General features: G+C 41.2%; 1 protein-coding gene across 18 annotated transcripts in view; it reads right to left on the bottom strand.

Annotated features, from left to right (window-relative positions):
- Positions 1–25,718, bottom strand: part of ATL2 (atlastin GTPase 2) — a 45,042-nt gene that overhangs the window by 2,724 nt on the left and 16,600 nt on the right. For 15 of the 18 annotated variants that reach the window (XR_015802119.1, XR_015802120.1, XM_014891169.2 and 12 more), the window contains 10 exons: positions 15,711–15,988; positions 11,108–11,242; positions 9,368–9,472; positions 8,584–8,634; positions 6,464–6,520; positions 5,808–5,900; positions 5,387–5,525; positions 4,420–4,547; positions 2,407–2,463; positions 1,573–1,644 (listed from right to left, as the gene is read on the bottom strand). Coding sequence is in view for 16 of the 18 variants with exons in the window: in XM_014891169.2 (XP_014746655.1) it covers positions 1,573–1,644; positions 2,407–2,463; positions 4,420–4,547; positions 5,387–5,525; positions 5,808–5,900; positions 6,464–6,520; positions 8,584–8,634; positions 9,368–9,472; positions 11,108–11,242; positions 15,711–15,988 (1,115 nt within the window). In the remaining 2 variants the exon portion in view is untranslated. Of the gene's footprint in view, positions 1–1,572; positions 1,645–2,406; positions 2,464–4,419; positions 4,548–5,386; positions 5,526–5,807; positions 5,901–6,463; positions 6,521–8,583; positions 8,635–9,367; positions 9,473–11,107; positions 11,243–15,710; positions 15,989–16,080; positions 16,275–17,924; positions 18,112–19,173; positions 19,372–25,718 lie in introns of those variants that run through there. The other 3 variants (XM_014891174.2, XM_088160876.1, XM_088160881.1) reach the window with 3 other exon arrangements.

Below are 25,718 nucleotides of genomic sequence, written 5' to 3'. Positions count from 1 at the left end.
AACCACACACAGACCCACAGCACAGAACTGAACTCATACTTCCATTGTTCTCTTCAGGCAAGCCCAGGAGGACAGGACAACAGCCATGTGCACATCCTTGTTTCTTCCCAGACTGAAGTCCTCCACATCTACCAAGACTCCCTGGAAAATGCCTACCAGTCTCATCCTTCAGAACAGTTTTTTTTCATACCACCCAGAGCATGTTAAACACCAGGAGCTACTGAGGGATCAAGAGGCCACCACACAAACAAATGCCACTGTTTTCGTATGCTCTGTGACACTGCACCTGTTGTTCCTTACATTTCAGGTCATTAGGGGGACGGTGTTTCAGTTATGCACACTCAGCAAAGGAGGGCTTTGGTTCATGAGGTCAATTCAGAAGCTGCAGCAAGAACTACCTTTACATAGTCGAGTTTTAAATCCAAAGAGCTCCCACTTCTGTTCTTAAAAATAGAAGTTTCTGAGCTGTGTCAGATTAAGAATATCATATGAGACATCTGGATAAAAAAACATTCCGTAATTTGTGTATATCTCTACAGTGATATCAAAATATGCAGTACTGGGGAACATTACTATGGAAACAAAGTCTGTTTAAAAGAACATCTGTTTCTGTTTATTCCCTGCTCCAAGTTAGAAGCCTTAAAGCTACAGTATCTCAACAACCATTGAAGATTCAAGTTTGGAAGGCAGACCTGGCACTTGCTATAAACAACACATTCACTACTTCAAGACATTCCAAAATGGAAATAGAGGAGTTCCCTTAAACCAGCAGAACATTCTCCAAACAGCCTGCTAATAAATGGAACTGGCTTGTCTGCCACTAGCACTAGGTCTTTCTTTAATTTCAAAACAGAAAGCTACCTCAGCAATTAAGACCACAATAAGCCTAATAAATAGAAAGCTATGTTTGTAGCATGTTCTCATACCTACTGGTCTTTCTGGTTGTACAGTTTCACAATAAGCACAGTTCTGCAAAGCTTTACAAGACATGTAATGATTTTCAGAATTTCCTATGATAAAACCTTGCATAGCACTACATTAAGGTATGAAATCCACCCAGCATTCAGCTTAGAATCATGTAAGATCACTATCTTCAAGAGAAGTAGCAAGCGCGAAATTACATACACAGGTTTTTCAAAGTAATTCTTATATTCCAAGGGGTTTCTTCAAATTTTTGAATCACTCCAAATCTTGCATTTTACAGCTAATGAATGGCCACAATTCAGAAATATGAGAGTACAGAACTAGAATTCCACCACTGTGCAAACCTGACACAACAAATCTCTGCTCATCTGCTTGTGCATTTCATGTCACAAGATTTTGAGATGCCTGTCAAGAGCTGTAGACGGAACTAACAGGTGGGAATCCTGCAAACACACTCACTTTCATACCTCCCCAGCATCAGGCACCCAAGCTCAGAGCAGCGTGCAGAAAACACACAAGTCCTGGTCCTGAGAGTGCAGAAAACACACAAGTCCTGGCCCCACTGAAGTGTTCACACACAGAGGACAATATGGAAGGTGAAGGCCTGTATTTGCATGCAGGTGTTTAGAAAAGGTTGTGCCATCATACCTGCTCCATGCCCTTGCTGTACAAGTCTTTTGCTCCTGCCACAGCAGCAAGATTATTCGCCTCAGCTGTCGCCTAAAAAACATGGAGCATCCTGTGTCATTCACAGTAATCTCAGGTTTTACACAGCATTAAAACATACCCCAAAACCTCCAGAGTTCCCGATGGTCAGGAAAAGGCCAGATAAAAATAAGTGAAGTTTAGCAAGATACACTCAAACATATTGGTGCCTTTCTTCAGCTTTCCAGCACAGCTGCAAACAAACCTCAGCTTGCTTGTACAGGCTTTTCATCATGAGCAATCTCTTCTGAATGTTCTACTGTTAATAAGCACATGAGGGTCACTAAACTATTGTATTTTAATCCTGGTACTGGATTACTTCACTACCTGAGAGGAAAGAAGGAAGTTGGCATTATTTCTGCATTATAGATGTACAGTTTTGGTGTCAATCATAATTGTCAAGAATTTGAGACTTATTTTCTACCTGTCATGCCAGGAATAATTATTGTAGTTAAAGCTGCGAGATGTCATTTTCTGGATCTCCCAGGCAAACAGCAAGTTACAAAACTCATGCTTAGAAAGTAAAGCAGCTAAAAAACCCAACCAACCAGGCAGACCCCCAGCTCCATTTGGTTGATTTCATTTCATCTGGTTGATGAAACTGAGAAAAAGTAACCAACAATCACAGTTCAGGTGGCTTTCGAAGTACACAGATCCTTCAAGAACTACAGCTGTGTGGGGGAGCTTCAGGCCCACAGCAGTCATGATTCTTCAGTTGCAAAGAACTTTAAAAGTACACATGAATCTAACCAGATTATTTGATAGAAAAAAAAATACCTGCAGCATAGATTTTGGATGAGGTAGCTCCTCTCCTTGATATATTTTAATGTAAGCCTAAATGGGAGGAAAAGTAAAGGTTTATTTTCTTAAATATTTATGTTTAAGGAGAGTAAGAAATGAGGGATGATACAAAAATAGAGCTCAAATTATTTCTTTGTAATAGAGCTAAATACTAAATTATGCAGTTTTCTTCATAAAGGTCTGGCATTGTTTTCCCCCTTCACTTTCCTGTCCCTGAGACTGAGGAGACATCACCACTGTCTCAAGAAGTGACAGGTTTGACAGCAGGTTTCTACTTCCTCAAATGCATAAGGTCTTTGCTAAACAGGGAATCTTCACCCAGAACAAAGAGTGGAGATAACTATCCTAGCCTTTCTGGCAATAGGCCTGCCCAAACTTAACCCAGTGCTGGGAGAACCAATACTTACATTTCCCCACATGCCTTGATCTACTTAAGCGTAGGAGGAAGAAAACCAGATCAAGGCCTTTAATGCAGACAGAGCTGAGCAGACAAAACACTTCAAGAAGCTACACAGGCAGCCTATCCCACTGTGCCACATCCCACTTATCCTCAGGTGTCCTTTCTTTCCCCAGGGTTTCAGGGGGCTGGAAGTGAACACACACTTCATTTCTTGTCCAGCCCACATGCTGGCCCCATGGCACAGCTTTAGGGACAGGTAGGTGGGGCATAGGAGACAGCAGCAGCCATTCCAGTGCTTTGGACAAGCTGTGCAAGTTACACCAGCAAAGCCACTCTCAGCCCCTTGAGGGGGTTTATCCTGACTCTTTTCACACCACTGCTGCCTTCTTCCCTGCCCTGTCTGAAAGCCTCAGGCTTGAGGGTTTTTTGCTCCAAGGGAGGAGAGAACAAAGTTATCAGGGTCCCCACATACTCAATGCTCTATGTTGTAGAACAACCTACAAAAAGATACAGTTATAACAGGACTCAGCTCCCTTGACATCCTCCTTGCTTCTGTAGCTATTTCCTCCAAGTAAAAGCCCTACAGTTTCCAACTCAGGCCTCACAATCTCAGCTTCAGATGCACAGTCCCAAGGGAGCAGTCCTCTTTAGTTACATAAGCATAGCATTTTTGCAGCACCCCACAGCACTGCTCCCCGACTGGATACAAGATGTGAATCAGCTTTCTGGCAGAGGTTTTATACTTGGGTTTTTAGGATGCAGTCCTTTCTAGACTGCTGCTGTACCTGAGTGGGTCCTACTAGAGAAAAACGGGAGCAAAAAGCAGCGTGCAACCACATAAACACAGAGACTGAACCTCCGAGCCTCTGTGTTGATTTTATGCTTGTCAGAACAGCCATCACTTCTGCATCCCATACCGTCTTTCCTTTAAAAAAGTTTTGTTTTACAAGTGAAGTTAAATGAGCTCTGGTCTCAAATTGCATAGTTTGTTTCTTAACTTCAGCCCAACATTTCTACCCCAAAAGTAGCAATGCAAAATTCCTGTCTTTATGAGACAGTGGCATTATTCTTACCAAGCCTACTGTCTTAGTAGGAAAAAAAAAGAAAAGCACCTTTCTTGCATGATAAAAATCCAGAGGGGAGTATCTGAAATTTTCACTGCATACCTAGCAGTTCAAGAGCTGTTTTTCTATCTGTAAAAACTACATGAGACCAACTTTAACTAAAAATAACCAAAACAAACAAAAAACAACAACAACAAAAAACTCCCCCCAAAAAACCCCAACCCAACCGGGATCTCAAAGTAGGAAAAAAAAATCTAATAAAGCTTGAGCTATTTCAGCCTATTCACAGAAAGCAAAATTAAAGGCACCAACCACGAATTTTGCTAACAGTAGCTTGCAAAGAGCTGTACTGTTAGGAAATAGTGTTCCAGTTCTGGAAAGTCAGAGTAATGAAATGAAAATAAAAGTGAGCTTATCAGCAAGTGTCAGCCCAGATATCTTATCTTCTCTGGGAACAACATGGCCTAAAATTAGAATACTGTCTTTTAAGCTATTAACAGAAATAATTAGTATGAGTTTGCTTACCTTGAAGTATTCTACAAGATCTCTACAGGTCACCTTGGATCCACTAATCTCTTTTTCTACCAAGTTTTCAGGGGCAAGCAGTAACGGTACCAAATTCCGCAGTTCATTCTTAAAATCCTCATCTATATCTAGTAAAATTCAATCAATTCCAGGAAATAAGTGGTTAGTTTTCAATCTTGTATCTCCTAAAGGAACACTGATAGCCCACGATCCTTCTAAATCCACAGCATCACAACTCTGAATTGCATTTTTAAGGTATTTAAAGGCTTGCATACATAATATAGCTTTAGTAAGTTCTACCTACTCTTAATCCACCAATCTTAACTCCAGACTGGGAGAACAAGGTTCCACTGTCCTTTGAATATTTTAAGTGCATTTCTCCAGTTACAGTGATGCATAATGACCCCACAGGTGTATGCCCTCAGTACAGTAGGGGCTGGCATCCCACCACTGTAATTCATTTTTATAGCCTTTGCCATTCTGATGCATTCCCTTTGTCGGGGAACACACATCCACTGGAGGAATCCTGACTGCTTCTCATTTTATGATAGCAGAACCCTCTAGGTTTTATTTCAACCACTTCAGAGCTGACCTGTGGTTCAGCAAGTTCTTAGGGAAAAGCGTTTCCAGAAAGTAGTCTTTAATCCTGGTAATTCTGCCCTCTGGAGCCCTTAGTTATGTTTAGAATCTCTATTTAATGACCTTTAAGTATGTCTCAAGTTATCAGATTACAGTGAACAGCCAGACTCAAAGATATCCATTCTCTCTGCCTGCTTAATTCCTCTACTTTTAAACCACTAAAAAGAGCACACAATGCACATTTCTAAATTCTGCAGTTTCACCTTTTAGCCTTATATTTTCCAGTCAGTCATTGCAATAGCTAACCATTACAGTGCTTAACTTGCATCATATAAGAAAACAAACTCAGTGATTTGAATCAAAAAATGCAAAATGAAAAGTTTCCTACCATTCAATCTCCCATCAAAATTTGGATTTGTTGCAACTTTAAGACCAGGGTGGGGCAACAGAAAACATCCAAGATTACTGAAACAGGAGTGAATATGCTTTCTTACATTCTGTAGCTCTTCATGTTGGTTTTGCTTTACCTGAAGGACAAAAAAAAAGGCAGTAAGAAAACTGCTACCAGTTTTACAGCACTGCAATCAAGATTAACGATCATCTTAAAAGCAGTAAGAGCACAGAAGTGTCTTTAAGCTTTTATTCCTGAACCTAATAATGTCAACTTTGCCTATGAGTGGAAACAACACCACAAATGTATTTTATTAGCATAAGGAGCCAGTTCATGATGCAACATTGCCTTGACAGCAAGGTGTCACTTAAAAGATCAGAATAGGACTACTGGAATAGGACTACTGGAGATAATTTACCTGCAACCTTTTCTCTAGGAACTTTCTTCCTCCTTCCAAGCCATACGCATGTTCATAAGGATAGCTCCAATCTCTAATTAAGAACATTAATGTCTGCAACAGGAAGAACAACAGCAGTGAATGGTTTGCGTTATTCCTAAGGTCAAAAATTCTATCATGTGTGTGATTATTTTAAGTATTTGGCTGCTCTAAAACTAAATATATTATAGATTACAAGCAAGGATACTATGTAAGTTTTTTGGTGTATTTGGCTGCTCTAAATGAAGCAGCCTTGTAGTTCTGTGGTGCAAATGTTTGTTTGTTTAAAAAAAACAACTAAACAAAAAAGCCACCACCAAACAGGACATTTTCTCAGAACCATCTACCACCAAAGACCAACCATATCTCAGAGTAATAAATAAGAAGGCAGCACAAAATTCTTCTCCTGAACAGCACTTGACATTTGATTCCTTTTATGCCTTACAGATCAAGCACAAAGCTACACTGCCCAAAATGTGATCCTCTTCAGCATTTCACAAAGCCATGTGGCAAGAGTGAAGGAAAATTAGTCTTGCAAAGAACTGGTTACTTTCAGCCTAACCAATTAATCTTCAGAAATTATCTTGAGCTCATTTTCTACATATTCAACTGCTTAAATCCATTTAACACACAGTTACCTGAAACGGCTTTTGGTAAATTTCTTCCATAGCTAGTCTCCCATATTCTGTAAACAACTGAGAGAAAGAGCAGAGTAAGGGTGTGCCACATAGAAAACACATTTTTCTGCTGTGAAATATTCTATTATCTCACTAAAAAATAAAAGCATTCAATCTTTTATCTTACTATAGGTTGAGAATGGCAAACAAACCTCAATAATGAATATACCACCAACCCTCAATAAGATTCAGGTAGAACACATGATTCCCACAGGCATCACAGCGCCATTCCTAAAACTGCAGTGTGTTGACAGTTCAAGTGGGTGGCTTATGGGCTATTCTTAGAGAAAAGCTGGCTGCATTTCTCACCAAGCCAGCTTCCAACACTTGCTTCCTAGGCTAAGGAGGTAAGCCTCTCTAACATTCGCCCCTTACTTCCCACAGAAGGTTTATTCCTGGAAATCCCAGGGAACTTGGCTCTAGCCAATATATCAGATATTTAAATACAAGCCAAGTTCAGCAGATCTCTGCTTCAGCCCATGACTTTAACTAGTAATTGTTCCTTCCCTTCAGTATAAAGGCAAGCATCAGTTGTCATCTTCTCACTGCTTTCACCATCTTTAATACCAGCAGCAGCAGCATTCCCTGCTGTCCTGAGCAGGCCAAAGCACCCACAAGAACAGGAATTAGGGATTGTACTGGCTGGTTCAGCAGAGGTCAATCCATGCCAGCCCCCTCACAGGTATTGGAGGTCAAGATGATGGAAGCACACCAGAATTCTACAGTACCAGGCAACCATTATTTTGCATTAAACTAACTCCTGGAGCAGCTCAGGTAAATTACAGCTCAAAGGACAGTTCTGGTGTTGTTCACAAGAGCACCTGGGAACTTACAAGATTAATTTAACATAACTTAACTTCCAAGCCCTCCTCACCCTGAGTAAAGCAGCTGTGAAGTGGCCAAGTACCCACAAGACTCTGGTTTCTTTGACCCAAACTCTTTACCTCATTCACTTCCCTGCTAAATGCAAAAGGCAGTCAGAGACTAACAGTATTTCACAACTACATAAATTCCTGTTAACACAGAAAATTGCAATTTCCTTCCCTCAGAACATGATTCCCCGCTGCAGTTTTAAAAGCATGGGTGGCCCCTACCCAGTGCTTGTATTTATCATCCTCTCCCCTTCCCTCCCTAAAATCTCACCTTCCAGTAGAAAAGAAATAGACTGTTTCATTCAGATTACACTGAGGCTGTCAAAGGACCCAAGTCTCAAGGGAAGCCTGGCTTTCAAATAATTACCCACAGATTTTTTGTTTTCTGTGCTTGGTTGGGTTTTTTGGGGGATTGTAAGGAGTTGGCCCAGTGGAACAAGCCTTTTAATTGAGAACAACTTCATAAGACTACTTTTAGTTAGTGCTCTTCTACTTCCAGCATTGGCAACCAGTCTGTTGTAGCACTGAAGACACACAGAACAGTTTTAAGTTGTGACAAGGTCATGGCCTTGGCATTTGGTAATACACAAGCTATTCTCTAGAACTACAGGTTTTAAGTTAAGGAGATAAGGTTCTTGCACATGAAGCCAGAACCCAGTGACCATGATGTACCATTAGAGGATAAAAACCCAGGGAAGAGAAGACAACATTCTACTGCTTTTATTTCTAAGTAGAAATAAAACTCTGCAGAAGTTTCTCAGCTGAAAAACCAGAGATGGCTTCTGGGCAGAAGACTCTTTCTGGCCTGGCCCAAACTCCAACGCTTCCTTACAAACTGATTATGAAATAACATCCATTTTCCTATTTTAAGAAAAAAGTGAAACATTGGAAGTTCACCATTAAGTATTCCCATAAATCATTTTGCCTTCTCATTTTTTCAGGAATTTCAGAACTTGCAATACAGAGAACAGACTTTAAAAGAATCAGCCAGTTATTTTACCTCTACACTGGCACAGTAGAAGCATCATGGAGTTGATGCAAACATGTTTTTTTTACAGACTGTATCAGTTTTAGTATTAGGTCAAATTCAGTGTTTTACATGAAGCAGCAAACAGCTCCCAAAGTCAATTACATTAATAGTAACTTCTAAAACATTGTCAGGACTATCAGTTTAGATGCAGTTTAAACATAAATTCACCATATTCCTACCTGCAAATGTTGAAGATCATCTTCCTGAATATTCTGAGACAAGTTGTATACCTGCAAGAGACAGAGAACTACAGTGTCACATGAAACCACTGTCTTACATGCATACAGTCTTTCACGCATTAAGAATTTTCGCTCCCTCCAGAAAAAGTGTAACTACCCAAAAGCCAGCAAGTAGAAAGGTGTCACAGAAGACATCTCAAACAAAAGTCACCTCCTTATTCAAAAATCATCTGCCAGAGCCAACTCCACAGGATAAGAGTAGTATTCCACATACTCCTGTTCCTTTTAGGTTGTGGCATGTCTGAAGAAAGTCACTTCTCACCCCTCAAAAGCCTCCTCACTTTTGGCACTTCTAAGGGACAAGCTTAGAAGTAGTTTTGAGTATAGCACAATTGTCAAGCGTTTAACTGACACTTTAACAGGAGCAGCAATTTTAAGTTTGGCTGATCGCAGCATAATGTCACCCCAAACTCTATCTACAGCCTTAAAAAAGATTCTGTAACATCTGTAAAGAAGCAGTTGCTACTTTGACATCCTGGGGAGGGGGAAAGGGGATTTCCCAGTCTGTCAGCAATTTAACTCAGCCTGGCCTTGTATAACCTTTATTCCATCGAGCAACTTGGCCAGTTTACGTACTACACTGAAAATAAGACAAAGTATGGAATTTTAAATCAGAGTTGGAGGAAGATGTGCAGGTGACCTTTCCAAGCGTGGCTCAAGAGACATTCTTTGCATGTTCAGGACAGAGGGTTCTGCCATTATTTGCCAGCATATATATTCTCACCTGGACAGAGCTTGTCATGGTGCTCAGGGCAAAAACTGTTGCACAGTCTTTGATAGTGGACTGGCTATCAAAGGCACCTTGGGTATCCATGAGTAGTACAGCAACCTGCAGAGTTTGAAAGAACAGCAGTAGTTAACCAGATCATGGACACTTTCACAATCCAGGCCACTGGGGTAAGTTCTATTCCAAGCAGAGCAAGTCTCTGCCCCTCAGCCAGCTCCCTGCACAGGTGACTACACACACCCACAGTTGAGTAAGCAGCAGCCAGAGGGCTCCAGCATCAGCCTCAAGTACCTGGCCTTGCCTGGCTACCTTCTCCCACAGAAACAGACCTCCTTGGCCCAGCAGGGGTGCCGTGGAGAGTAACTGACAGCTACCACTCACTGCAAGAACATCAGCCTCAGCTGCAGATCTAAGCCATAGTTCATTAGAGCTAAGAGTAAGATGGTTACTTATAAATAAATAAGTAATATTATTTTCAACAGAAAACAAGATAATTGATACTGTCTGCTAGAATGACAAAGGAAGTGATATTAATGAAAAAAGTTTATCAGTCCAACTCCCATCTTTGGGATCTACTACACTTCTCTTTCCCACTGATAACCAAGAAGAAGTGAGTGATTTGTTCCCAAAGCATAAACAGATTCACACAACATAACTGGGTTTTAACCAGAGAAATGTTTGGTTAGCTGTGAAATGTGTTAAACACCACGAAGCCACTATTTTTAAAATCCATGTCCCACAGATTGGGCATCAGATGTTTCCTTTGCAAATGCAAAGGGTATGAAATTAAAATAACGTAAAACTGATGGTTCAGAACACAAATCATTCAAGATCACCACCATTATTGTGGAATAAATATTTATTAATGACATTAACAGTTTCTTTCAGCATAAACACCTCCAAGTAAATTTTGCAGTTAAACTGACTTAAGAGTTAATAAAGAATCAAGCTAGTGCTTTTTTTTTCCCACTATTATACTTAGTCCTTTTTTATAGGCTGCCTGTTAAAACTATATGGAAAGACCAGCTTCCAGACACTGAATTACTTACAGCCATTTCTACTACATTTCACTAGAACACATCTAGAAGCTAGAACATATTCTCATCCTTCAAAGAACAGTGTGTTACAGAGCTTTTCACCATGGCATTTATCTGTAGAGGGTATTTATAGCCATTACAGTTTTACAACATTCCCAGGATAACCCATCCATGAGCCTGGACGGGACAGACTTTGCCAAAACAAAGTACTCTCAGAGTGACAATATTGTTGATTCTTACAACCCAGCAGGAAAATTCAATCTCCATCCTTACACTGATATACAGTTTCCAGATATGTTACACAGCTACTCAGTGCAAAGGCAAGCAAGCAATGTTCAAACGGCCACTGTGAAATCCATGACATTAAAAGTGTACACAGAGGCTAAAATCCTATTTAAGTTTTAGAATGACAAAAACAGTTAAGGCTGAAAGGGACTGCTAAAGATCATCTTGTTCCAACCTCTCTGCCAAAGGCAGGGACACCTTCCACTAGACCAGGTTGCTTGGAGCCCCACTGAATCAGACCAGGAACACCTCCCAAGATGGGGCATCCACAGCCTCTCAGTTATATTTTTAAAAACAAACAAACAAACTCGAAACAAACAAACAAAACCACATCATACAATCAAACCAAAAAGCCTACAACTCCTCCAAGGCAGACCTCAAGTAAATCAAGGATCAAGGTAAGTCAAGCACTCACCTTTGTTCCATTAGGTTTATCAATTACAAACACTTCACTCCAAATCTGAATGCCAGTGGTTTCCCGTTCACATCCACCTCTCCATGTAAACCCGGTCAATGGCTCATTGTTTCCACCTATCCAGCAAGAAGAAGTCTACAAAAGGAAAAACTTATGTAAAACCAAGGAGGAGATGCCTATTTTTTTTTAGCATGGTATGTTTTAGCAGACTTCCACACTGTTACTACATTTTCCTCAGAGCCAGCTGACAACACTACACAAAATATTAAAACACAGTACTACTCTGCTGTGTTTCAAGATCATCCACAAAGTAACACCATGGCATTTCAGTGGCTGCACAACTTTTCAGTCACTGAAGAGTAAATGTGCACAGTTTTTGAGTCTCAAGCACTCAGTTATTGAGAACAGCACAGTTCTGTCCACCAGTTCCACTCTCACAGTTGAGAAAACTCTGCTCAAAGACAACAGCAAATATTTCAACTGAGGAACAGCTACACCTCAGGGTTTAACCAAGGGATCTGATCTTAACTTAATCCTCTCCCTTCCCCCTCACTAACAGCTGGCTAAGCATTTGAATCCCTGCTAACCGACAGAAGCCAGTACAAGACTCCCATTGCCAGAAGCCACAGAGAATAGAAAACAAACAGAAGACTTGCAATCTATACTTGCCAGTTACAGAGAAAAGGTCAGGTAAAGAGTTTGATATATGTCAATCAACCTACCCATATTAAAGTTGAGAATCTGAGAGGCGAGTACAGTGGCAGCTAACATTCCTGGCTGATGGAATTGTAATGAGGTCTTCAAAGACAGGCATTGCAGAGCAGCAGCTCATCCACAAGAGTCCGGCCGTTATATGAGCACATCTAACCCAGGAATATAGTTCATGCACTGGCAAGTAAGGAGGATGAACTGGCACCCCAAGGAAGTTTCTCTTTGACAGGTTTTTCTGTAGCCCCCTCATCAGTTAGTGTTATCTGTCTGCCACTTCTTTCATGTAGGATTTCAGTTTAGATAAACCTTTCCTTCACAGGCTAGAACACAGCAAGGTGGCATAAGACACATTTAATTAATTTGCCTTAAACTACCCAGAATAGATTACCAGCCAGGAAAAAGTCTACTGAGAAGGTAGGTCAAAGTGGAGATTTCTCAATTCAGTTCTGGGCTCTACCTTGCTAACTCCACACTGGCAGTTTCCAGATAATAGCTAAGACATTTCTTCACATTTTAGAACACAGCGTGAATACCCAGGGACTGTACAGAGTAAAAATACTTGAAACAACTAAGTGAAACTGCTTATTTCTAAAGGGGGATAGGAAAAAAAAACACGCACACTTTCCTCATGCCTAGAAGCATGCAGGCAATCCAGCAGTTCTGCACCAGCATTCTCCCAAATGCTAACAGTGCACCATTCAACTCTGCTAGTTGGATCAGACTAAGGTGAGATAAGCAGATAAAAATTAAGAAAATGAACACAGGTATGCAAGTGAAGAGTTCTACAGATCTTTACCAGTAAGTTGTTTGGGTTTTTTTTCCTTCTGTTTGTCTGTTTTAATAGGCACATACATCTCTACCAGAGACACTACGCAAAACATGAACAGCTTTACCTGTGGTTTTTTTATCCCAGAAGATGCTTATGCTTCCACAGACCACTCTAGAAATGAAAGCTCCAAGCCTGCTTTTTGCTGCAGCATACTCCAGGATACAGTTTGGCAATACTGTACCATATTTCACATGTACATGTCAATGGACTGGAGCTTTTTACTTTTCAAAAATAATCTTTTATTCAGTATGCTCCATTCTTCTTTTATACAAGACTACTTTATCCCATTTTGGTCCAGACATTATTCCTATTTGTAACAAATCAGACCAAAACTATACAAACAGTTTGACAAGTCCCTCAATGAGCAATAGATATGACCTCATTTGATTTCACATGTGATTTGTATCTCAGGAGACTTTGGTGTTTTAACAGGCACAACTTCAACTGAAGTTGCTTTATCTTATAGGTGATGTACTTAAGCCTGCCTCTGACTGACCTCTGCATCACTTTGAAACACTCCTAGCTTGTTACCTACACCTTTCCTTTGTTATAGCTCAATATTTTAAGTCTCCACCCATCAAGTTGGCTTGAAAGATATTCAGGAGATGGGAGGAAGAAGAAAAGGCTCCTACGTGAAATCAAGCTGGAAGTTGCTCTGCAATTTTATCTCAGTCACCTAAAGCACAATTTTTCTAAGTTTACTCCACACTATGGAAAAGCCCAATGCAGCTTTAATTACCTAGTGCATTAATATACAGTACACCTTGAAGATTAATTCAAAATGAAGAGGTGACACCCCTGTAAAAAATAAACTTTTACATCTAAACTAAGAGGTGTTTCTGCACCCAATTCTTATTAAAGCTTAAGACCACAGGATCCTTGCAGCAGCTTGCTGATTACACAACTGCTGCTGTTCCATTTCAAGAGTAATCAAAACACTAAGGATCAGTACTTAACATGAGATGTCCACCTTCCTGAAGGCAGCAATCACCCTCTGCCATGCCAGAATCCTACTTGTGACTTCAGCTGGCACTAGTGAGATTTTTACAATGGCAACTTTCCACATGACCTCTGGCCCTCAGTATAAGACAAGAAAATGAGATTCTGAAGGTTTTCTGGCAAGTTTTTCATTATGCATGTTAATGTCCACATAAAAGCACATCCTAAAATTGCTTGATTGGCACATGAACAGAACACAGTCGCTTTAATATTCTGTGCAATATTTAGTTCACAGAAAATACAGACTTGCAATTGAGCCTGACTAAAGATGGAGGGCTCAGACTAAGTACTATAGAACTACACCAAGATCTCTCCTCCTGTACTAAATTTGGATAAGCAGAGGGTATCATTTGACTTCATACAACTCAAGAGAGCTACAAAGAGGAGGTGTAGCATTTATTCTCCATCACTCCCAGTTCCCATCAATCAGTTTGCAGCAGTTCTGATGCTTGTCAAACTCCTTCTCTAAGCCAATTTACGTCACTGAGCTGGCAGGAAAACAACTCGGCAAAGTGCAGTGTCTTCTGATACATAGGTGACTTGGATCAGCTCAACTAAGGGTCTGCAAGCATTACAGCTTCCAAATGGAAATGACTGGCCAGAAGCAGCACATGGAGAGCAAGACCTCTCTGCTCTTGGTAAGAAACAGTTGTTAGAGTAGATGGCCAAGCTTACTTTCATCTTCAGTTTAAGGGAAACAAATGCTATTTTGAAGGACATTTATAGAAAACCAAGAAAAGTGACTGCACAATAAAGGAAACAGAGAGGCCTGATATATAAGGCTGAAACAGCAGTTTCAATCTGTTTTGCTATAGAAGCATTTGTTTTATTTCACAATCTGAAAATTAAGAGTATTTTTCTAAAGCCCAGCCCTTCTGTTTTCAAAAGGAAATGACATTACTTCTACCCAGCCCAGCATATTGCTCAGATTGTTGTACGTAGGAGTTTGTGTTTTTCTTTCTTTGCAGGGATTGGTAGGGGTTTTATTGTTTGGTTAATTTTGAACACCATCCATTTCAAATGAAACTTCTTCCCTCCCTAAGTTAAAAGAGTCTCAAGAAGTTAGGAGTACCAGCTTGCTACTCTGTATTCCTCCTACCCTAGCCTCAGGGTCTTTCTTCCAAAGCACTTGGTAAATGAGGGAGAGGAACTCAATAGCAGGCACTACTGGGATAGAGAGAAGGAAGTCTTCACTTGCCGTATATCCTGTAACTGCAGGGTTCATCTTGATTTTCCCTCAAGCCAGCTTGCACAAATTAGTTCCAAAGAACAGTGACCAAAAAAGGAATCAGTTCTGGGTTTCTAAGAGCTCAAAAAGCAACAAAACACTGATCTGTCAATATTCACAATGCAGACTAAAAGAAACACCCCACAGGCTGTGACAGACAGACACGTATGGCTCACAGAAGACCCTACACCACATTCTCCATATAAGCCAAGGGTCCAAAGCATAGTAGTCACAAGACAACACTAGCCAAAAGCTACAAAAACTAAATGAAGAAATTAAATTTTGGATCAGGCATTAATCATTCAATAACTTTAAAGGATTTTAAGAGTTCCTGGACTCCATTGAGAAACGTGTTCTGAGCAGCACACAGCCAACTTTCTCCTTTTCGCCATACATCATCATATTTAACAAGATTTAGCCCTCCAACAGCTATCTGGTAAGACTTTTATTTTTGAAACAATGGGCAAGTGAATGCTGAAATATGATTTTAGGAGATAAAAGTCAAAGCAAGGTTCCTCCAAGTCACCACCTGGAAAAGGCCTTCCCGAAAGCTCAACTCGAAGGCCATCACACCTTCATCATTCAAGTTCTTCTTGTGTCCACTTACACTGGCACACAAATAAATTCCCTTGATAACTGCAAGACAGGGTACATTGAAAAAACTGTCACTTAAATACCCTTCTTCACAGTGTAGAAGCAGAGTAGCTGACTTCCCCTCCCCCAATATATCAGAAAATTTTGACCTGCTATATTTATGCTCAAGTTAACAAACACAAAGAGAAATTGTTAAAATACCAAAGTACTTTTTTCCTGCAGGAAAAATCCAAATTACTCACCCTGTTATACATGTATCTAAGCATGAAGTCCAGCAGAAAAGATTTTCCTTTACGGAAAGCTCCTGCTACAGACACAACTACTATGTTAAGATCTTTAATATGTTCCTGAAGCAAGATTTTTTCCAACGCTGATTCATCTAATTCAAAGTTATGGTCATCTTCATGAGCAAGGACAATCTGTATGGGGCGTGGCTTATCCAGTTCCACCTCATCATCCGAGTCCAGCAGGGTATCTGAGTCCGGCAGGGCATCATCCTCTTCTTCTTCATAAAGCTTATCTGCAAATTGACAGGCGAGAACACATAAGTAAGTCACAACTTATGGCAAGAAACAATTTTTTTTTTATTGTGAAGCCCTGAGCTGGGCTTACATTTCCAGCAGCAAGGGTGATGTTCCTGGGAATGCAAAGAGGTCAACAGTAGCTCCTTGTCCATTTTCATCAGCTTTGTATCTAGCCCATATTTCAGATCTTCCCTATGTATTAAGGAATCACAAAAGAACTCCAACCCTGATTTTCAGCTTCAAAACCCCTTTTAAAGGTATCTTAAATCAAGGGCCCTTTATCTGGAAAAAAAAAAACATTCCAAACAAGCTCCAAAGACAACCAAAAAAAGGCATTTTTATATCAGCAACTTCTTGTACTGTTGTAAGGGTGTTGGAGGAAATGAATGTTTTCTGTCAACAGGTTTGCTTGCCAACATGTACAAGCAAGACCACGGATCTAGTATGGAAGCCCAAGATAACAAACACCAGATCAATAAGCTCCTCTCTAATTTCAACGCTGTTTCTAGTCTCAATACAGCAAAGACTTTACAACACCTATTCTCTGTTTACAAAATAAACTACTGAACATGCCCTTGTCCTAACACTTCTGGGATAAAAAAACAAACAAAAAAAAATCATTGGAGTAGCTTCTAGCTTCATATTCTTCGTACAGTGCACTATTTAAGCAAGATTTATTAACAGTAAGCATCAACTCTTTAAAACAGTTAAGAGACTGTTTTATACACAATTTAAGAATTAATACCCTTTCAGGATAAAACAGTAGCTGAAAAAACTATAACTCAGATTCAAGTTGCTAATGAATGACAAGGTAACATAGCCGTTCACACACACACAATACCAGTATCAATATCCTATTTTCCTGACTTCTAGAATTCAGGAGTTAATTGGATTAGAGGCCTAAAAGAAAATCAAACTAACCTGTCCAAGGCAAAGTCTCCTCTCATGTTCAGGCACCACAACACTGAAGTTTGTCCCACAGCAGAAATCAACTCTACCATTCCTGACTCCACTTTTCCCAGCAAGCATCTGGAAAGCTTCTTTGTGCTTACAGAATTGTCTCCTACTCCCAATTCACATTTTGCCATGTTCTACTGGAAGCCCGTGTGCACAAACCTGATCAAGGCACCTTCCTACCTGGGATTATCACATATGATTTTCAGTACACTGTCCTTGCAGTCATGTTTCCATTTCCAAGACAAGGCAGCAGTCACCACCAATCCATTGATGTGCTGCCCACAGAGACATTTCCTGTGGAAGCAGCCCACAAGAAGTGTTCTCCTGCAGGATCTATCCATGAGGCACCATGGAACACAGTTTCATTCATTCAGGCAGAGAACCTAACAGTGCTCACAGGACCTGCCAAGTCATTCCTGCCAAACTTCACATGTGAGATACAGTTCAAAAGACTTACGAACAGGGCTCCGGTTTTGTGGATGTAATGAGACACTGCAGTTAATACCATGAATTTGAAAAACTGGTAACATGGTGACCCTGAAGTTTCTCCAGCAACTGCCTCTTTACTCAGCTCTGACAACACTTCATTTAATTGCAAAATGACAGAGGATGTTTCCACTTCCAAGCATCAAATCTTGTGCTGTCCCAAAGCCCAATGGCATTAAATCTTGGAAAAAAATTGGTTTGAATATATTAAGCTTGTACAGTACTTGGTTTGAACAGGAAGTACACTTGAGTGCTTAAATCCTAAGCATCTAGAACTCAACTCCAACATTATCCAAGTGGGTGTGCAAAACAGTCCCCAGCATCACCCTAACTCAATGTGATTAACACTGCAGACCAAAAAATTGATCATACTAGCAGCCCTAACAACTGGAAGGAGTAACTTTTAAAAGAAAATCCATCAACAGGACATCAAACTATACAAACTACATTGACACTGACTGGTCACCACTTCAGAGGAAAGTCTCTCACCTTTGGCCTAAAGCTTTTGTATTCCTAGATATTAAACAAGCTCCCTCCTCTTTTTTGGAAGTTTCTAAACAGGCTTTGTCCAATATATAGGCAGGATCCTTTGGAGACCAGAAAACTTGGGAGGATAGGCCGGGTATGGAGGGACGAAGATTTTGACAGTCAGAAAGAAAGCTTCCAGCATCACAGCCTAGAAATATAAAGGGAATATTCTATTGATAAAAATATTGAAGTCCGACAGTTCCAAGAAGAGTGTGTGTTTTAGCAAACACATCCACACAATGTTTCAAAGCCTCTGCTTCAAGGTACATCCCTGGTAACAAGTGTAACTTGGTTACTTGAACAGCCTCCTGTTCTTTCATTTGAATAACCACTTCAGCTGTGGTAAGGGATTGGGTCTGCAAACTAGGGCAGACTGAAAAATGGCCTGAAGCCACACCTGCAGCTTCTCTTCCTTTACTTGGAGCCTGATATTAACCATCCTGTTCTACCTGGAAGTCATCAAAACTTGTCAGACTGCAAAGACCTCAGGCTGTGGCAGCAACCTTGTGTCAGTGCAGAGCACAGCCACACAAAACCTCTTCAGGCCAAGGAGATTTCCCAACAAACAAGTGGAATGGTCTTTTATCATTAGTTATTTATAAACAAGCAAATTCTCCCTATCACATGGAGATAGTACAATCAAGAGCTTACACACAATATGCCCATTAAAAGCTCACATCTCGTTAATAGCATTCTGCACCACTGAAGCTCATTAGCTCAGAAGGAACAGGAGAGAAGATTCATCCTAGACCCTACTCAATTCTTATTAGATTTCACTTACCAGCAGAAATTGGAAGTCAAGCCCAGAGCACCAAGTTGGGTGTGTTGGCATTTTTTATTTCCTTTGACTAGCCAGCCTAATACATTTGATAGTTCCCAACCTACCTACAGAAAAGACCATCATGGCCATCAGTCAAGCACTTTAGACTTTGGAGAACTACAGTGCTGACAGCTGTGAAAGCAACTTGATCCATCCAGAAGAGCTGGTTTGATAACTTCATGCTTGAGTGGCAGAGAACACCCCTCCTTTCAAGATTTTGAACTAGTTAGCAGTTACCAGGACAGATATTGCACAGGTCAAGCATGTTAACTATAGAACAAGTACTACTGCTTGTCCCAGCAGCATAATCAGCATATACCACCCTCTCAGGTGTCCTAGGCAGATGTCACACCCCTTTTTGAACCATTATCCTGCCTTCTGGCTGCTTACCCTGCCACTCTGGCTAGTCGCTGTCTCAGGCAGCACTTAGGAAGCCTTTCTAGAAGGCTTCAGTATCATGGACAGAAAGGTCACATTACACTTCCAAGAAATACTTTCAGCGCAGCCTCTGGGAACAAAGGTCAGGACAAGAAGCAGCCTCCTCCACAGTCCAGTTTTCTGCAAAAACACTGCAAAACTTCTTAAAGTAGTTAATAAAATAAACATGACTGACAGCACTTTCAGGTCAGCTCAGGCCAGAAGTTTATGCAATTCAGAACTCAAAGCGCTATCCCTTGGCTGTCCCCCATTCCTCACCTGCCCCAGCACAGTCACAGTGTACTACTTAAAATGCAGAATTTAAGCTGATTTGTTCTAAATTCCACAGACTGCTCTAGGTTACTGCATTAGTCCAGTCTCAGCAAATCAAGTAAAAAGAGATGAGTACTAACTTTAGAAGAGAGGTGGCATTCACAGAACGGCCACTTCTACACGGACTTCCTAGCCAGATGGACAGTACTTGGGACTTGCAAAGTTCATGGCAGCATCCCTTTACAGGTCTCCATGACAATACATTTCAGTATTGCTACAGAAGCAACTAAAACAACAGACTTTTGTTGGTTTGGGGGTTTTGTTTGTTTGTTTTTATAGTACATTTTAACACTTTACTGGGATGGAACTGGGCTTAGCAACGGAGCTACCACCCCAATATATTCACACAGGGAGTGGTTATTTCAGAGGAATGTTCCATGTTCTGCACACACAACAACAAAGAGGCAACGCTGCCTCCTGCCAGAGGATTAAAGACTGGTAGATTCATCCAACTCGCTCAAGGGGTTGATCACTATGCTGTTGGAAATTCCCATGTGCACAGAAGATCTGAACCTCAGGCTTTTAGCGCATACATAAGAGTTCACATCTGTCAAACCATATGGCACTAGAACTTGTAGCATAGTGCTGAAGGCCCAGAAAGCCACAGCTATATTTTGTTTTTCAAGATGTTCACCTGACCTTGAAGTTTCTGCACTACTGAACTAACAGATTCCAGACTAAGGTCTTATCTACTGCTCTGTCTGGACCAGATGCAAAGAGATCATCAACTGGACTTGCCCCTGAAGTCTGCCATCCATTCACACCTATTACTGTGGCTGTTCACCAATCAGTCCCTAGTCATTTTGGCTTCTTCCCATCTGAATTATTCCATTAGAATCGGTGGGCTAATGAACGGTTCTGACTGACGTGATCATTTCCTAACCCAGCTCAAATAGGCTGGGAGACACAAGAGAAGCACCATTGTGCAGCAAGACACAGAAGCAGACAGATTTCAATGGGAGCAAATATAGCCAAAGGAAGATACTACCACTCAGTTCCCCTATAAACTCCTCACTTCACTCAGTAACAACTACAGCAGGACTGCTATTTATTCTCACCAGCTAAGTAGCCAGAACAAGCACCATTTGTTGAAATACTAATCCAGATTTTGAGAACAGTGGCTTCTTGTGTACACAGACAGTATGTCAACTGAACAAACCCCACTAAATAACCCATTTCTTAAGCTGTGAGATAAAATGAAAAGCTAATTCCTGCTTCATCTAAGTACACAGCCAGCAGTAGATGACCTACTTGTCCTGAAGTGGAAGAACACGATAGTGAAAACACTCAGACACCTGCATGCTATGAAAATAAGAGACAGCCTGCTTTAAATGCAAGTTCTTCCCTTTAAGCACATTATTTAACAGAAAGTACGAACACAGTTACCTTTAAGTCTCAACCCAAATACAGCTATCAGTACTTCCATTTGCTCTATCACAAGGAGTTTAAGGAGTATAAAGCCGTAAATCTTCTAGCTGCTAGTCTTAATATTCTGTTTGCACAGAAACCTGCACTTTGCTAGAAGTCACCTTCAAATCAAATCTTCCAGCACCCCTAGACACTTCAGCTTTCAGCATCCCTGAACTCTTTCTCCTGGTACTCTACAGCACCACACATTTGGCTCCATACCACCAGCAGTTCAAGTCCCCTGCTAACATTTCAATACAGATGCTTGACAGGCTGCCCCACCATCACCTGAACGGTGAAAAGCAAACTGAAGTGAGCTGCACTAAGCTCAAGCCATCTTGCCTGAAATTTTGTTCAACCTCCATACCCTGAGGGAGTTCAGGGCTTGAATCAAAAGCTTAAAATAATTTATCATGAGGAAACTGCTACACCGCATTTCAATGTAAGGCATTCTCTCAGTGCTTCACGTAGGAAATCTTCCTTGGAGAGAAAGGAGGCAAACTGCTTTAACATTTTTTTGGAATGAAGGAAAGTGTAGGCATTTGTGAAGTGAGTTCCAGAGCACAGAAAAAAAGTATGTTAACCTTCACATCTTACTTGGACACATCTTCTAGGAAAAAAAACCAAAATAAACCACTGGATTTAAGCCACAAAATTGTCCTCCCCTTTTTCCAGCAGTCCTACTCCGTGCAATGAACTCACATGAAACTATAGGGCTGCCACAGACCTTAATGCATCGCTGCTTTCTTATTGCTGACTAGTAAATAGTGCCAAGTAGCTCATTTTAAGGCCAGAAATAATTAAATGTTTCTAATATTTCAGCTATAAATAGGACTGATGAGCTAAGTTCCAAAGACTTGTTTGGACATCCAGTAATTCTGATAGAGGAGTAGGGGCACGGTAAAAGGGGAAAGACACATTTAACTCTGTGCTCCTTCAGGGCAATGGGATGTTAAAGGGACACATCTAGAACTGTTACATAAACCGTGAGATGAAGTGAGAAGTACCTGAAGCTACAATTTTGCGAGGGAAGGGGAAAAAGAAGATATTCTGATGACCTAGATACCTCTGAAGCACCACAACTAATCAAACAGTAGGCTTGTCTATTCCTAAGTGCATTAAATTGCTTCTCTGCTGAATGGTGTCAGCATGCATGCAGGAGCAGACAGCTCTCCCCTACACGAAATACTGATAAGCTGGCATTTTGTGTTCTCCATTTATGGGGACAAAAAAGCAAGAGGGAAACATCATACTGAAAACATGTAGCAAAAAAGTCAACCTTCAAATTCAGCTCTTCTCAACCAATCCAAGTAAGAGAATGCCAATAAGTAGAGACTAAGAAGAAGTACAAATCCAATAAGTAAAAAAAAATTATAAAGAAGGACTGCTTTTTAGAAAGCACATCATGAACTTGGTAAGAAATATGTCTCTCCATAGCTACAAGAAAAATCATGCAGGGTTAGGATAGTGGCAAAGCATGCTTCTCATCCTTCTTCCTCTCTGCCCAAAAATCAGCTATTAAGAGCACATTCCCTGAAGGACCTAACAGGATCTCTACCCACAGTGAGATTCACCTGTACTTTTCCCGACCGTTTCAAAGAAAGCTGTATTAAAACACTAAGGCAGATTAGAGCACTAAAAGGCCTCTTGCTCACCTTTTCCCACCCATCATGCAGGCTCTTGAGGATAGGAATGAGAGTACTCCAGATCTGACAATGCCCTGGTTCACCATCAACTCTGGAAATGGCAAGTGACAGCTCCTCATGAATACTGAAAGCTAACTGGATCCTTACAGGCCACACACATTTTAAACCAGACAGCCTTCTGCTTGTATTTCAGAGTGATTTTATTTAAGGTTGCTGCTCACTCAAGAATTCCGTATTTTCTAACTGGTTTAGGCCGTAACTGTGTTTTATGTATCTTGTATGTATCCGCATATCAACAGCCAGTAATTTAAACAATAAGCAGCTAACCTAAATTGGTATTTTGAGCAAGAATAGGAAGAAAATAATGAAGTGAGAGATGCCAGCTGCAATTACCCCATGTTTAGTCTTTAGATTGCCAGTCAGAGGTGATTTAGTTATTGAGATGCATCTGTACCATGGCCACAGGGTAGTTCAGCAGAAAACAAAGCAAGTGCTTCCTTTGGCTGGACCCGAAGGTGTGCCAAAGAGTCAGGTTTCCTACTCATTTCCAGGATAAACAAGTTGTCAGTCACAAATAGCAATGAAAGGAAACACAGTAAGCTGAAGAAGCCCAAACTTTTTTTTTTGCTTTTAGCAAGGTGAATGGCAGCAACTGGGTGGCCAGCAGGATGAAGGCGGTGTTCAACCACCTGTACTCAACCCTGGTGAGGCCACACCCCAAGTACTGGGCCCAGCTTTGAGCCCCTCACTTTGAGGCAAGAAAGACCCTGAGGTGCTGGTGAAAGGTCTGCAGCACAACTCTTATCAGGAGCAGCTGAGGGAGCTGGGGGAATTTAGCCTAGAGAAAAGGAGGCTCGGGGTGACCTTAGCACTCGACAACTATCTGAAAGGAGGCTGTAGTGAGGTGGGGGTAGTCTCTTCTCCGAGGTAAAAAGTGACAAGATGAGAAGAAATGGCCTCAAATGGTGCCAGGGAAGGTTTAGGTTGGATGTTAGGAAACATTTCTTCATGGGAAGGGTGGTCAGGCATTGGAACAGGCTGGCCCAGGAAGTGGTGGAATCATCATACCTGGAAGTGTTAAAAAAACTAGCAGATGTAGCACTTGGGGACATGCTTTTAGAGGTGAACACGGCAGCACCAGGATAACAGCTGGACTCTGATCTTAGAGGTATTTTCCAACCTTAACAATTCAGTGAAGCTTCCAACCAAAAGTGATTTTTTAGCTCAACCTCAGTTCACACTCAGCTTCCCATGTCTCTTTCAGTTCCTGCAGCTAAGTGAGCCTTCCAGCCAGTTTTTCCAGCACTGAACTCCAGAATTCTACATTTTATTTCAAAGAATAAAGGGCAGTACAGAGAGAATGTAGGTTTTTTTTAAAAAACTGTCTTCTCTAGATCACACGGTTTGCAAAACTGATACAGTAACTACCCGCAGACAACTCCATGGAGTATTTCAGTTTCTTCTCCTCCCTTCTTTACTCTTCTTAACCTGGTAGGGTCACTGACACCCACCAGATGAAAGGGAAGAGTAATGGGAAACGCAACATGCGTCAATACAATTAACACCCAGATTAACAATATGAATCACAACAGGAAAAAAGTTCCACACAAGGCACAGTTTGAGAGAACTGAAACAATAACCAAAAAAAAAAAAAACACATTTTGTGTATCTTCACTTTATTTCCACTGGAGGAAGAGATTTTTCTCTCACAGCTACAACAAATAGTTTTTGTCAGGGTCCCTGCTGCTAAGGAAACAGGTCTGGGCTGCCATATCCCCTTCCTGCAATTAACCTATAATAACTGATATAGTACCCAAGTCTATACACTTCAAAGCCCCACCCCTACTGCCACAACTCCTGAGTCTCGGCCAGGCATCATTGCCGCTGCTACACACAAATCCCTGGTTAAGGCAACAGCTCAAAGTACATTAATTCTGCCAACAGGACAGTGCCAGTAACCGCCTCCTCCCCTCTCCCCATTGCCTCTTCAAATCTGTTTCAACAGCACAGCTGAGTCCTAACCACTCACCTTAATCACTCACAGGGGCTCTCTCACTCTTTCCCATTTCCAGCACCATGCAGCACTACACTGCCTTTCTTACTAAGTCTGCCATATATCCAATGCTGCCTAGAGTCAAGTCAGCTACAGAAGCTAAAGCAGCAGAGAAAGCAATCTGACACAAGCAGTTTTCTACAAACTGTATCACTTCAAATAGAAATCCAACAAGCACTAGAACTGAAGACAAACAAACAGCAGAGCCACGCAGTCTCCTCTGCAGGGCACAGTTCAGCTGTACTGTTGAACAGTCCAGGGCTGTTGCCCTCTGTGCTGGCACTGTAGTTCCAGGTCCAGCACCAACTTATCTTGGACACCAAGTGATGTGCTCTGCACTCTAGAGCCTCTGAAACAGCCGCACCAGCACCCATGAGAGGAAGGCACAAACCGCTTCACTGGGCACTGGTGCCAAAAGAAAAGTTCAGCTCTGTAACTATAACCCAGTTCAGCTGGAAAATTTCTCCAGATTCCCAAAACTCACAAGTACAGTTAATCAGCATATACATGACTTGGTGATACGTGATAACACTGAAAAGATGGGTAGACAACTGGGCTGTAACTGGATCTGACTGCGTGTTGCCAAAGATTTGTCTCTATCTGAAAGTCCAGATTTAGGCTGGGGTAGCCAACACATTTGTTACCCTTCACTTAAGAACAAGGTTTCCTTCCCTTACAAATGAAGGCTGCCATAGGTTTCAGTTTGTCAGTATAACAGGTCAGGACAAATGACTGGTGGGAAGACCTCAAGCTTGTCACAGTCCTTCCTGCACTGGGGGAGTATTCCTTGAAAACACCTACTGAATACACTGCACCTGGTAAGAGCTGGGCCTACTACAGAGTAGATCAGAAAAATGTTGATTTCAAAAGTCACTAGTTAAGCTGTCCCAAGGACATAACAACTCACACTTGAGCAGCTCAGTTCCATACAAGCAGCTTCCTATTTTCAAAGGGCTTAAGGCTCACCCACTTACCTAAGGATTTTTAACATCATTCATTACTCTTGTTACTACAGAAACATTAAGCACTGCTACAGAACAAGTCTCAACAACTGGAGCGTTTTTCATTTTTAAGCACAT

The sequence above is a fragment of the Sturnus vulgaris genome, chromosome 3, assembly GCF_052056855.1.
Source record: "Sturnus vulgaris isolate bStuVul1 chromosome 3, bStuVul1.hap1, whole genome shotgun sequence".
Taxonomy (NCBI): Eukaryota; Metazoa; Chordata; class Aves; order Passeriformes; family Sturnidae; genus Sturnus; species Sturnus vulgaris.
The sequence above is the reverse complement of the archived record's forward strand: the minus strand, read 5'-3'. Positions and strand labels throughout refer to the sequence as shown.